The 13,530-nt window shown below is 40.5% G+C and overlaps 1 protein-coding gene across 2 annotated transcripts; it reads right to left on the bottom strand.

Moving 5' to 3' along the window:
- Positions 1–376: 376 nt before the first annotated feature.
- On the bottom strand, positions 377–13,001 carry stxbp6l (syntaxin binding protein 6 (amisyn), like). Of its 2 annotated transcripts, XM_079525965.1 has the most exons (7): positions 12,863–13,001; positions 11,488–11,656; positions 9,933–10,063; positions 7,868–8,186; positions 7,136–7,234; positions 2,858–3,015; positions 377–1,870 (listed from the first exon to the last, which is right to left on the bottom strand). In XM_079525965.1, the coding sequence occupies exons 2-7, from the start codon at positions 11,639–11,641 to the stop codon at positions 1,850–1,852; spliced, it is 882 nt and encodes a 293-aa protein (XP_079382091.1). In that variant the 5' UTR covers positions 11,642–11,656; positions 12,863–13,001; the 3' UTR covers positions 377–1,849. The 2 variants fall into 2 exon arrangements, with proteins under 2 accessions (XP_079382091.1, XP_079382092.1); XM_079525966.1 differs by lacking the exon at positions 377–1,870 and having other exon boundaries at positions 2,882–3,015; positions 7,136–7,307.
- Between the last annotated feature and the right edge of the window lie 529 nt (positions 13,002–13,530).

The raw sequence follows: 13,530 nt of genomic DNA, 5'->3' as shown, positions 1-13,530 counted from the left end.
TATGTCACACTTGATATTAGCACTGGCTGAAAAAGTTATCTGCACAATATAAACTTTGTTAGTTTGAAACCTGTGTAAACTTGTTTGCAGTGTGCATGCCATCTGGTGGTGAGAAAACATACAGCCACATCCAGGACACAATAAATACACTAATAGTTCACATTCTCTTTTATTTGGGTAAAAGACATCAGTTCCAACAGATTAATTTCTTTCTCACATCAAATTCAGAGACACATATTTACATAACATGTTAGGCTACACAAAATCCTGAATGGCACTTACAGTTAGTAACTAAGGCACCAAGACTCAATCTTTTTGTTGTAATTGTTAGTTGTCAAAAACAGTCCAAGGTCAATTCTAAACCCATTTGTTAAAATCCAATGATTAAACTAAACCACTTAATGGTATAAAATGGGCTCAATGCTTCATTTCTACATCTTAAAACTCATCCCTGACTCTTGCTTCCAAACATTCTGAGGTTCACGTCCTCTGCTCATGATGGAGCTTCTCTTATTGTAGATGTAAACATGGTTCCACAAACATACTTGTACTAACTGATCCACCTTCACTCGACTCTCTACAACACAGACCCATCTTCTGAAAGAGGGATTTTCACAGCCATATACAGACAAGAACACTTACAGACGAAAGAGGGATTTTCACAGCCATATACAGACAAGAACACTTACAAACGAAAGAGGGATTTTCACAGCCATATACAGACAAGAACACTTACAGACGAAAGAGGGATTTTCACAGCCATATACAGACAAGAACACTTACAGACAAAAGACAAATCAACAGTTCGTTACAGTAAAGTCGATATCGGCACAAACATAGAACGACCATTTAGACAGGACAACATACAAACTTAATGTGACCTACTTCAATATTGTAGACACTCACACTTTACAGTTTGCCACTTAACACACAAACAAGTACACTAGACACAGAACCAGAACCGATGGAAAGTACGGATGAAAACTAATTTACACTATAAAGCATTTATAGTGAGTAACAAAAATCTAACTGAAAACTAAAATAAGATTCATCACTCATCCTGATGAGTGCATGCCGTCATTTCTCTAAATGCTTAAGTCACATTAAGGTTAGAAACTGCCACACAAAGAACTTTCCAGAATGAAGTAGGTCATTAAGAGACCACAAGTGCTTGATACAGTAAAACAAAAGATCTCATACAATTAAAAGATAATATATACAGTACATGGTAGTGCAGAATGCCCACACTAGCTTACATTTCCGAAAATTGTGAATGCCTTTTTATAGGAATAAAAACAAATCCAAAAAAGACAAATGTTTAGCATGTTAAATGAATTAAAGGCACACTCTTCTACTTCCTTTGTATAACACAGAGGATATGTGAAGCCTGATTATTCAAGTGCAGCAAAATGTTCCAAACTTCCAATACAAGGAACTAACGGTTCTGTTTAGCAAGCAAGGCATAACTGGACCTCCACATTCAAAGTAAAAGCTCAAACTAGTAGAGTTACAGTGGGAGCACTGGGACACAGTTTTGCTATCCAGTTGCATCACTCCATCATGGCTCTAGTCAAAGCATCGTCATAGGTGTCACGTGTTTTAGCCAGGAGGTGAAAGGTCACTGGTATAACCCTGGATTTCCATCCTCTCCACTGCAGTCAATTGTAAAAGTTATGCATTTGCTCGCTTACAGAAAACAAACATGGTGTGAGTCGGTGCTTCCCTAAGTCTTCTCCTCAGAAAACAGAAGCCCTTCATAGAAAAAAGTCTGTGCCAAGCCACAGACTTTCTAAAGTAAACATTAGTGTGAGCGTTATAAGAATGGTTCCACAGGTCCTCCAAGGCGACTTTACTTCTTTTTCAGGGCCACCTAGAAGGAGAAAGTGAACAATGGAATTAAACGACAAACTACAAAACAATAATGGAATTGTTGCATTGTAATGCTTTTGAACTGTGTTTAATTCTGTCAATTTAAAGTGTACATCCTAAATTAAGGATTAGGAGCCATCTGGTCCAGTAAGACTGATATTATGGCTTTGAAGGAATACCAAACGACTCGCCCCTTTACCAACTCGCACCCGCGAAATATTTTAATGTAGTTAACAGTTAATTTAGTATTTCCCTCCCTCTCTGAAATCTGAAATGATCTTGTATACAGATTTATTTGATTCGATCTCTATACTCTGTAAAATTAAGAATGAATAACATGACATGAGACGGTGACTGCTTAATTAAGTTAATTTGGGACCTTCTAGCAGTTAATTTCGTTTTATTAAACACATTTCTTCCATGTAGCCCATGTTTTGTAATGGTGTCATCATGCTATTATGTCCGTGGATATACAGAGTGAACTTAACAATGATAAATTAATATGGAGGAAGTCACTAATGTTGATCTGGAGAGGGAAGTCTGGAGCACTCGAGCTGTCGAGCTGTTGCCCCCGTGACCCGACTACGGATAATCGGTTGAAGATGGATGGATGGATGAATATGATAATACCTTTCATATAATCAACAACATGAATTATGTTTGTTATTTACAGCTAGGTAAAGTAGTGGGGCGAGATGGAAAAGGGGCGACCGCACCTGTTACCCTTTGAAGGATACTAAATGTAATAATCTGCATTTCTTGTGGGCATGGGTTAGATAAGTGCATGTGGAATGGGACCACAAAAAATACTTTTATGAGACATTTAGAATTAACACGCTGTAGAGCAGCACACAAACCAACATCATTAATTAAGACAAAGGCAGTAACCCTTCGACCACTGAAGGAAAGACCCTTAATAACAAATTGACACATATTCGGTGTCAACAAAGTGTAAGGTTGTAATCCTTTATTACAGACACAACGTCACCTTGTGAGTGGAGTCAGCAAACTTCTGGGCTTTGTGCATCAAGTTAATGGTCTTTTCCTCAGCAGTCTTCAGTTTCTCTCCACGCTCACCCAGAGCCTGGTGGGCTTTTTGGGCGACACTACCCAGAGTGCCCCCTGGGAGGTGTTGCCCAGCCTGACCTGTACGTTAAAACAGAAAGAGATACAGTAGGAGGTTTTAGTAAAGAGTAGGTTTTCAGCAGAGCTGACAATGTTACACAATTGTGAGTAAAATGATAGTATGGATTAGTTTGCTATATCAGTCTCCATTTGTATATGCACAATATATTTATGTCAACTGTTGAAATTAAATGATTCCGAATAGAACACTGAATAGTGTTGTTCATATGGTATAATTTATGAGTTGAGTAAACTAAAACTGTGATACAAAGTGCACAGCCCATCACATGATATAAAACATTGTACATGCATGTCTGTATGTTGAATTATTATTTACAGTATTTATGGCATAAATGGTCCTTATTTGCATCAGGTGCCACCGGACATGGGGATAATCAATTTCAATCAAATACATTTATTTTCCGGTGGTTGTATTTGGTCTACCTGTTATTTTATTGTTGACAAATTTAAATGTTGTAGGACCACTATTGGTTGACATGTGGTACTGCCTATAGGGTAAAATGCAATATCTCCCCTGAGCAAGCAGGTGTGCTCTATAGTGGTAAAAACAATGTCAGCACTTGCGCGGGGGACCAGGTTCCGCTTCAGAATGATTCCTGGTAGGATGTGAAAGTAAGGGGCTGCCTTCACGAGGACGTCGCGGGCTGTTCCCCGCCTAAGTTTTGTGAACGATATAAAACTGTACTGCGTCTACATTGCGGTTATGTTAATTATGTACGACGTCCACTCGAGACCGGTAAACTGCTTCGTTTTCAAGATAAAGATGCAGTACACATGGCTGGCCTGCAGATGGCCACAAAAAAAAAGAAAAAGCTTATTCTAAAGGCTATATGAAAGCGTTGGTATTTCACACAGGTGTTGCCAAATAACTAATTATCTTGATCAGATGCGCATATGCGTCATATCAATTTAATGAGCAGAGCAGTGCTGCTTCTCTCTCTGAGTCTGCACACACTGACTGACCAGCTAAAGTGTATGCCTACTAAACCATAATATATGACAAACCTTGGATTAATTCTTCTGAAAACAGCAGCAAGCACAAAGTAAGTGTGAGAGAGAGAGAGAGAGAGAGAGAGAGTGTGTGTGTGTGTGAGAGAGAGAGAGAGAGAGAGAGCGAGCGTGCGCACCCATTCTATTTTTTAACACGCAGCATCTCTCTCTCTCTCTCTCTCTGTGACTGTGACTGCGACGCGGTCAATAATATATAGCATAAATAATAGGCCAAATATAACACTTTCCCTCTATCTGTGATCAGCTCCTCACACACAACTCCTCTCTCGTGCATGCCTCAGCAACTGTTTGCGTGCGTGCGGGCTGCAGATCGGCTATTTTTGGAGAAGAGATTTATAGACATTATGTGCAAATATAAAATAGCTGTGATACTTATATGTAAGTGGTTATGGTGAAATAAACCATTAACACTGGTTAGTTTGGAGGGGGCGAGGGGACTATGCCATCACCGTTTCAGCAAATTAGGCGGCATTCGCTGTACACACGGAGACGTGAAAGTCGCGTCTCCAAACTTTCCCACTCTGGAAGGTAGTTTCAAAATTAGCCGTTAAAGTCCCCCAAAACGCCGTCTCCGTGTGACAAAAAGGGCAGATCGGCTAATTACTTGCCCGAGAAACACCGAATACGTCCTCGTCTGTACAGGCCCTAACTGAGTGCAGCTTTAAGTTGTTTTAAGACAAATCAATTTATTGTACTTACTTTGCTGGAGTTATTTCTGATTTTCTTTACTTTTACTTCTACTCCACTACATCTCAGAGGAAAATATTATACTTTTACTCCAATTATTTGTAAACTTTAGTTACTAGTTACTTTGTAGACGTAAAGATTATTACAAAACAAACATTAACCACTTCAGCCCTATATACATTTAGGCCATTTGAAAATAGGCAATCTACAGGTACAAGCCATGGTACAAGCTCACGTTGCAAGCTTGTAGATATGCTATTTTCAAAGGTTTTGTATACATTTAATAATTTAAAACGTATGAAATGGGACCAGTATTTTTGTACAATAGGGTTATTGGGAGTATTTTACTACAATAGGGTATTGATACTTTTACTTAAGTAAAATGTTTGAGCACTACTTCCAGCACTGGCCCCAACGCTAACCCGGCATCCTTTCACCATGACATCCCATTCCTCCGGTCGGCTGAGGCCGAGGGCACTGCGACGTGCTCAGCTGCTGTTGATTTGTGACTCTCTGCCCCACAAGCAGCCTGGCACCTCTCCCACCCATTACAATATCAGGCCCCTGTCAGGGGGTTCAATGGTGCGCTGCTCTCCTCCTCAGTGTCACTGCCCTGGGCTTCCTAAAAGGCTGGCCATTGTGCCCTGCCAAACACAAAGTGTCCTCTCATTTGGGCAGTCGCATCATAGAGGAGCCATTCTCTGTTGAGGCAGCGAGGTGAAGCCCAGAGCGGAGGACAATGGACAGAAAAAAAGAAAAGAAAAAAATAAGCAGTACGTGGAAGAGGAAAGGCTAGGGCAGACTGAAGCATCATGTCACTAAAAGGATGGATGGATGCTGGCAGTGACCTAAAGGTTTAGGCTTACAGATACCCACATGGCAGAAGTATACTGAAATGCATGGCCATTGTGCAAAAGCAATTAAACAACCAGCGACAGTATCGTATGGTAACAGTCACATCTGCGTCAACGTCCCATGCTATGTTGCGGGGCTGTGGGCTTGTGGTTCATTTGAGTTACATTGGGAGTGTTAGCTGCACTGAAAGAAAACTACAAGTGAAATGGCTGCCAAGTGTGGTCAACGCACAGCGCTTCTGTCCCATTGGTTGACTCCAGGCGTCTGACTTCACAACGGGGAAGCTGCCACCTAAGAGTTTCTCTAAAATGAATAACTAAATAAGCAATCAAATAATTCCTCAATTTAATACACTGTATCAGTTAAAAGAGCATTAAAATAAGGTTCACTATCCTGGTGTGAACCTTCTGTGAAAATGGCTCGCTCTGAGCGTGTTGATCTGCTATTTTCAGTTGAGGAGATTTGGTGTAGAGTGAAAAAAGGAGCAGACCTACTATAGAGCCCTGAGTGATCCTGGTCAACTAAGTATATAGTGTTCATGTGGTTAAAGGAGTAGCCCACGGCCCATCAGTCCTTGGAGTTGTTAACGACGTGAGAATTGTGGATCTTATGTCAATCTGATCGGCCTGAAAGATAGTTTGATTCCTTATGCTGTTGCCTCCATCCTGGTTGTCAGCACCTAAAGTCTGTTTTATACTTTGTTGTATCGATCTACAAGTAGATCAGCTATTGTAGGCATTGATTAAATGTGTCTACACAGTACATGAATCTCCCCATGTTTCTGATGGATGATGGATAAATAAAATACATAATTATTATCTCCACCCTGTAGCTTGCATGGCTCCTCCTGGGTGCCAGCTGGAGCAATACACGGTTCATAGATTACTGTAATAATCCTGTTCACTCCAGGATTATTAAGAGCCCAGCCCAAAGGGACATCTTGATCCCTTATTGTATATATCTGTTTTTTTCTTCTTCTCCTCCCACCAAAAACAGCAGTTCGGGCTGAACTGTGCATTCGGTTTTCGCAAAACCTGGCAATATGGTAGAGGGCTATGCCAAACGGTGAGGACGCAAAGCCCAGGACCACTAGCCAACGGGTGGTGCTATACTGTAGCACTCAATTGAAAATGCATTTGAACAGGCATAGCTCGTGAACCACTTGACCGTCAGCAATAAAACTTTCATACGCATATGCGTCTCCTATGCCAACCAACTTTCGTATTTGGACCTCTGACCATGTCACCCGCCATTTTGAATTATATGATTAAACAGTTAAAATCTATCTCCTCCCGGGATCTTTGATCAAAATGCATGAAAATGTCTACACGTGAACTTTGGACCATACTGAAAGAAGAAAATAAATCAGGAGTACATGTTTTAAATGGGCTTATTGCTTGGTCCCGTCTTATTGCTATTAAACTTGATTTATTTTTTTTATATTTTTTCATTCTGTTTCTAAACTTTAAATACTCTCTCCACACAGCTCGTGCACACAGTAGCTCATCTGAAGGGATTTAAAAGTTACAACAAAAAAAGACAACATTTTAACTTTGAGTCATCTTACCTCTAGCAGGTGAACGACCTCTGGGCCTAAGCATCATCTTCTTCATTCGGTTGAAGAAGGCCTTGCAGCGATAGATGAACAGGTTCACGGTACAGGCCTCTAGTAGAAGAATCACGACAAAGAGACAAATATCGCATCAAGCCAGCAGGATCAGCTGTCCCTCTCTGGCCTGCTGCTAAAATCAATGGCAAGATCGTTAGGTGAGATGTCTGTGGGACAAGTTTAAGTGTAAGTGGAGGCTAGATGAGACAACATGGAGACAAAGCGCTCCTGTGCAGAGTTCAAATAAGAGCCCATGACTTGTGTTGCGTTTCACTTCCTCTCTCTGCTGTCTACTTTTTCAGTATTGTAACTTACAGGAACTTAGAAGTTGCTTCTGATAGGTAATCAAACACACAAAATGCCATTGTGGGCTTTTTCTCAAATGTTTGTCAAATGTACATTATCGTTGCATTTGTGCATTATGAGCGCAGATTACATGAAAAGACTATTTGATCATAGTCCCTGGAGAAAAGATTGATTTACAAACAAAATGTCTTATCTTCATTAGCCATCTAGCCAACATTGAGTCAATTATTCAGGTACGTAACATTTTAAATGACTTTGGAGAAAATGTCAAAACTCTAAAAACAAGTAATTCATGAAAACATGGTCCATGTACAATACAGTATATGGCCGAAGCTAGACAATGACAGGTCCTCCCTTATCTTTACAATAATCCCCAGACAGTACCTGCTGTGAGTTTGGACTGACAGTTAATGAACTCAGTCTGTCTGGGGGGCGAGTAGCTCTTCCGTCTTGCCTGCAGGCTCTGTGACTTGCGGGGCTTCGGTGAGGTCTGCCCTTTACTTGGGCCAGCTTTGGCTAGCTGCTCATCAAGGCTAGGACTCCTTCTAGCCTTCTTGTCTGGCACCTTGGTGCCCAGACTGCCCTCCCAGTAAGTCTGACAGGCATGGTACAGGATCTGGACAAAGATACATTTCTCGGCCGAGGAGCATGCCACCCACTCGTCTGCAGCATTGTCAAAGATCAGGTCGAAATCTGCGGAATCCTGGAAGACAGACAAAATAGGCTGGGTCAATACCGTAGTCGGGGGAAGTGTGGGGTTAAGAGTAAGGATGCAAGATATGTTCCCCTTGCCAACCACAAAAAGGTATTTTTTAACACCACATTATGCATTTAAATTTAGCTGATGTTCATATGCATTTACATTTAGCTGATGTTCTTGTGAAACAAATTAACAACAGTATCAGGTACAACAGTAGAACAAGCTTAAATGTGCTGACATATAAACAACTATTAAAGTAAATACAAAGTTGCAACCACCCGGGCAGTGCATGTAACAGATATACACACAGTGTCCATTCAAACAAGTCAGATATCGACAACATAAGACAGCGGAGTACTCTATAATAAATGAGAGACATTCTGTGATAAAAATTAGAAAATACTATAAAATGAAATAAGACCCAGCTAGATGCTTCCTTCCCAGTTGAACAAGAGTCTCTGACCTTGTTCTGTGTGGTAAGGTACAGTAAGTACAATTTTGAGGTATTTTTGCTTAAGTTTATTTGTAGAATGAATAGTGTTATTTTGAGTATCCAACCTCTATCGCCATGAATGGATCGGTACAGTAACGTTTCCAGACATGGTGATTATCAGATGCTGTTCGATAGATTGTTTTTTGTTGAAAAACAGATTCTGTTTTTTGTTGAAAAACCTGTTTCTATAAGAGTTGTTTTCAAACAATGTCATGTCAAGGAGCCCACTTGGTGCCACGCTATGAGCTTGTAGATCTGCTATTTTCAACAGTTAAAGTATAACATAATGCTTAAAACACCAAAAGGGGTTCCCGTCCTGAATGGGTTAAGTCCAATTTTCCAAACTTTTTTTTACTTACTCCACTACAATTATTTTAAAACTTTGTTTTTAACTAGTTACTTTGTAGATTTTGATAATTATTACAAAACACACATTACCCAATTCAGCCCTATGTACATTTTGGCCATTTGAAAAAAGCTAACCTACAAGCTCACAATGTGTCTCAATGCGACACATTGTGAGCTTGTAGATCTGCTATTTTCAAAAGATTTACATTTTAAATAAAACATGACTTCTTTTTGGGGCACGGTGGAACAGTCGGTAGTGCTGTCGCCTCACAGCTAGAAGGTCCTGGGTTCGATTCCCACTGGGGACGCTGTGGGCGTGTTCCCTCCTCCGCGTCATCAGTGCCCATACCCGAGGTGGGGTTGGCGAAAGGCCTTTCTGTGTGGAGTTTGCATGTTCTCCCCGTGTCCCCTAGGGTAGATACCCTCACAAAAACATGCAGTAATCCTGGTCTCTAAAACTACCTCCCCCTGGCCAGCCGGGGCGCCTGATGGAGGGGAAAGGAACTGGTCGGAATAACGTGTTCCTTCCACGCGCTACGTCCGGCCAGGGAAATTACCCCCCTGTTAGGTGAAAAGAAGCAGCTTGGTCTCCTCATGCATAGGAGGCATGAGGTCAGTCCGCTGCCCCCCCAGGTTGGCAGAGGAAGTGTAGCGCCCAGGATTACATTAGATAATTGGCACTGGGTGAAAAAAATTGGGTTGCAAAATCGTGGGATAAATTTTAAATTAAAAAAAAAAGAAAAACATTCTTCTACAAACTTCTTTCTACTCTTGTACATTTTGATACCATTACTTTTGTACTTTTACTCAAGTAAGTTTTGAATTACGGTCTTTTACTTGTAACAGCATTTCATTTTATTGCAGTACTTTTACTTAAACAAAATGTGAGTACTTTTTCCACCGCTGACCTTTTTGGGGTTGACGCCATTGACCTGTTTGAGCTGGTCCACCGTCCACTGGGACCTCCTGGTGAAGGAGGAGGAGCCACCAAACCGCTTGACCTTTGTGATGAGGAGCTGAGGAGGTTTCTTATTGGTCACTGGGGAGACGAGGATATACACACACGAGGTCAGACCTCACCAAGTTTGGGATCAAGGTCTCAATCAATGCATGGCCCCTTGGTATTAAGGGAAAACATTTCACAGCCAGAGTTAAATTCCTTGAACGTTAACACGTTCCACATCCTGGGAGGGTTGACCGAGTGCCTATTTACAGTTTTAGATGCTTTTACAGTACACATGGGAGCTGTCAAATACATACCTTATTGTTAGTGAGAAGTACCAAAGATGTCTTTACTGGTGTGGACTCAGGGTTTAAAAAAATAATATTATAACCACAAAAGACAATCTTTGTTTCTCTTTCTCCCTCTCCTTTTCTCTTTGTCCTTTGGGACAATGTCAGGTCTCTGCTATAAAAGTGTCTTAATCTGAAATGAACAGTATATTCGACTGAGTGACAACATTCAAACAAACCACCTTCCAATAGAGCGTCGCAGTCCCGCCCCCTACCAGGGCCCAGGAAATGATTCCCTGTTAATTTTCCTCATAGAAATTTCAAAAAGTATTTAGTTAAAGACCTTTTAAGCGTTGTACAAAGCCAACTCGAGTTGTGAGAAATCATGACAACAAACACAATTTTTCAGGCCGAAAAAATAATAAGAAAGAAGAAGAAATCGGCAGGTTACAACACTTTTTTTCTTGTTTTTCTTCTTTGTAATGATTTGTTTGGTCCAAAATATTGTGTTTATTGTCATGATTTGTCACGACTCGAGTTGGCTTTGTATGACGCTTAAAAGGTCTTTAAATAAATACTTTTTGAAATGCATTGGGAATTATTTCCTGGGCCTGGCGTCGTCATGAAAGGGGGCGGGACTGCGACGCAGCCACTAGCTCATCTATGGCCGCCACAGGTTCCACACAGTATGAGATCGGTACAATACTTTAGGTTCAATGACAATGTCAGAACCGATTCGTCCTGTTGCTCTTTCCAATCCACACTGCCTCCCCTGTGTTCTGCCCAAACAAGGCCTCCTGTGATGAATCACGTAACAATGCTTCTGTTCACAACAGCAGCAACACACTTCATTCAGCCTACAGAGAGTGACAGGACTGAATTACTAAATTAACACATTTCTAAACTGGCAAAATATCCAAAAAATATAAAATAAAATAAAAACGTTGCAGTATCAGACATCGAATTTAAACTGTGGTGTTGGTTTGAAAGTTGAAACCACTCAAAAGCACCGGTAGCTAAAATAGCTGATCTACAACCTCACGACATGCCACAATGTGATGCGTGAGCTCGTGATGCAATTGTGAGCTTGTAGATCAGCCATTTTCTATGCTGGTGGTACTGGACATGCATACATTATGTGCACAAATACCTATGTGTAGGTATTTGTGGGAATCATAATCATACATACTCTTCCTTGGATAGACTATATGAACGTGTTAAAAATGTTACCTGAAAGACATAAGAATGTTGCATATTCCCCTTTGCCGCCAGTGGGCAGGAATGACATTCTCTTCTTCTTTCTCCTCCGCACCTCCACTGCAACCAGCATGCGCTCATCACGAGGGATGAACACCTCTTTGTTGATGGCAGACTGAATGTTCATTGTAGTCCAAAAGGCCTAAACAGGTAAATAATGAACAGGAGAACTGACTATAGGAGCCATTCTGATGCATTGCATACTGTCCATCAGTGGAAAAAGTTAGACTTTTACTTAAGTAAAAGTTTCAATACTGCAACATAGAAATGCTCCGTTACAAAAGTCCGGAATTCAAAATGAAAAATCAAACTCAACACTTGAGTAAAAATACAAAAGTATTGGCATCCAATGTACTTAAAGTAGCCTACTGTAAGTAAAAGTACTCATTGTGTCTCATTTCAAATGTATACAAATCTTTGGAAAATAGCAGATCTACAAGCTCACAATGAGTCGCATTGCGAATCGTGATGCATTGTGAGCTTGTAGATCTATTTTCAAATGGCCAAAATGTATATAGGGCTGAAGTTGTTACTGTATGTTTTGTAATAATTATCAAAACCTACACAGTAACTATAACTAAAGTTTTCAAATAAATGTAGTGGAGTAAAAACAATATTTGCCTCTGAGATGTAGTGGAGTAGTAGTAAAAGTACTGGAAATTGGAAATACTCAAATAAAGTAGGCTACTAATACCTCAAGTAAATGTACTTAGTTACTTTCCACCAACGCTGTCCTTTGGTTAATATGGTGAACTGAAATAGAACTATATGTTTTACATGTAGCCTACTGTAAATGCCAAATGGGCATTTACATTGGGCAAAAACACTTAAAGTGTAAGAAGAAGAAGAATCATCATTGGTATCTTAACTATCTTTATTTGTATAGCACTTTTCAAAACCATGTTACAGTGCTTTATAGGCTACTCTAAAAAAAGATCAGTAACTACAGTAAAAAAAAATATTCTGAAACTATAATATTCCATATAGTTTATTTTTCACCACTTTTCTCTTGCAATTAAGAGTCAATTTACTCTCAGGGCTAAAAGTTAATCCGATCTAAATCATTATTGCCTGGCAATAGGCTGTGTTTCTTTTTTTTAGGGCTCTCAGATTTCCCAATGCCCACTATTCCTGTATTCATCAGAATTATTGCCCAATGCGGCCCACTGCCCAGCACTGTCTGAGCCAGGTGAGGCACATGCTTGCACCTGCAGGCGAAGATATTATTGTCTAATAAGCCTAGGCTAGCTGTTAGGTTTCAACATTTTCAAGTTCCGTACCAATATTCATAAGAATTCAGTTGAGTAGCCTCAGAACTATTAATATCGGCTTGAATTAGCCTACCTACCTGCTTTTGTCTTCTTCTCCACCAGAACGCACGGACCTTGGAATTTGTAGTGTGCTCTGTAAAAAGTTGTACGTGTAGCTAAAGTAAATGGATGAAATGCTGGTTGTATATATGGTTAGGATTTCCTAGCACACCAGACGGCGTGCCTTGCAGTGAAGGCGCTGATATATCACAACCCGTCCTTTTTGAACAACTTGACGGTCACGTGGTGAGAAGCACCGTGATAGGATTTCATTCATACGGGTGACAGCAGAGAAAAATGCCAGCCCAGTGGCATCGATCTCACTGAGGGACAACATCTCTAATTCAGTAAAAGCCAGGTCCAGCCACGATAACTGTAAATCAACCGTCCTGACTTAGTCAGGCTGACTACCATCACGTTAAATGGACCCATACATTTGCTTCCAGATATTGTTGAGTAGCCTGTAGCCTACTATTTTTTTGCTATTATTCCTGTATGTGTGTTTACATGTAATCGAGACAGGGACACGTGAAGTGCAGAGACTTGTTTTAATGAAAAACCAAAGGTTTACCAAGGTAAAGCACCGCATCCTCCAGCAGGGGGCAGACAGGGAGCGAGAACATGACAGCTTTTAAAACACAGTGAGTCCTTTTGTAAGGCAGGCTTGGGATCAAAACACTTTCAATTCAATCCATTTCAAAACAGG

The sequence above is a fragment of the Electrona antarctica genome (genome assembly GCF_951216825.1).
Source record: "Electrona antarctica genome assembly, chromosome: 17".
Taxonomy (NCBI): domain Eukaryota; kingdom Metazoa; phylum Chordata; class Actinopteri; order Myctophiformes; family Myctophidae; genus Electrona; species Electrona antarctica.
This window is presented reverse-complemented; position numbering and strand designations above follow the sequence as displayed.

Bases quoted from the DNA above. Each gene is read 5' to 3' on its own strand.
- stxbp6l (XM_079525965.1), bottom strand. From the start codon at position 11,641: ATGAACATTCAGTCTGCCATCAACAAAGAGGTGTTCATCCCTCGTGAT. The intron at 10,064-11,487 runs GTAACATTTTTA...TCGTCTCCCCAG, and splicing joins AACATTCTTATGTCTTTCAG to TGACCAATAAGAAACCTCCT. The intron at 7,235-7,867 runs GTACTGTCTGGG...TTCTTCTACTAG, and splicing joins TCAGTCCAAACTCACAGCAG to AGGCCTGTACCGTGAACCTG.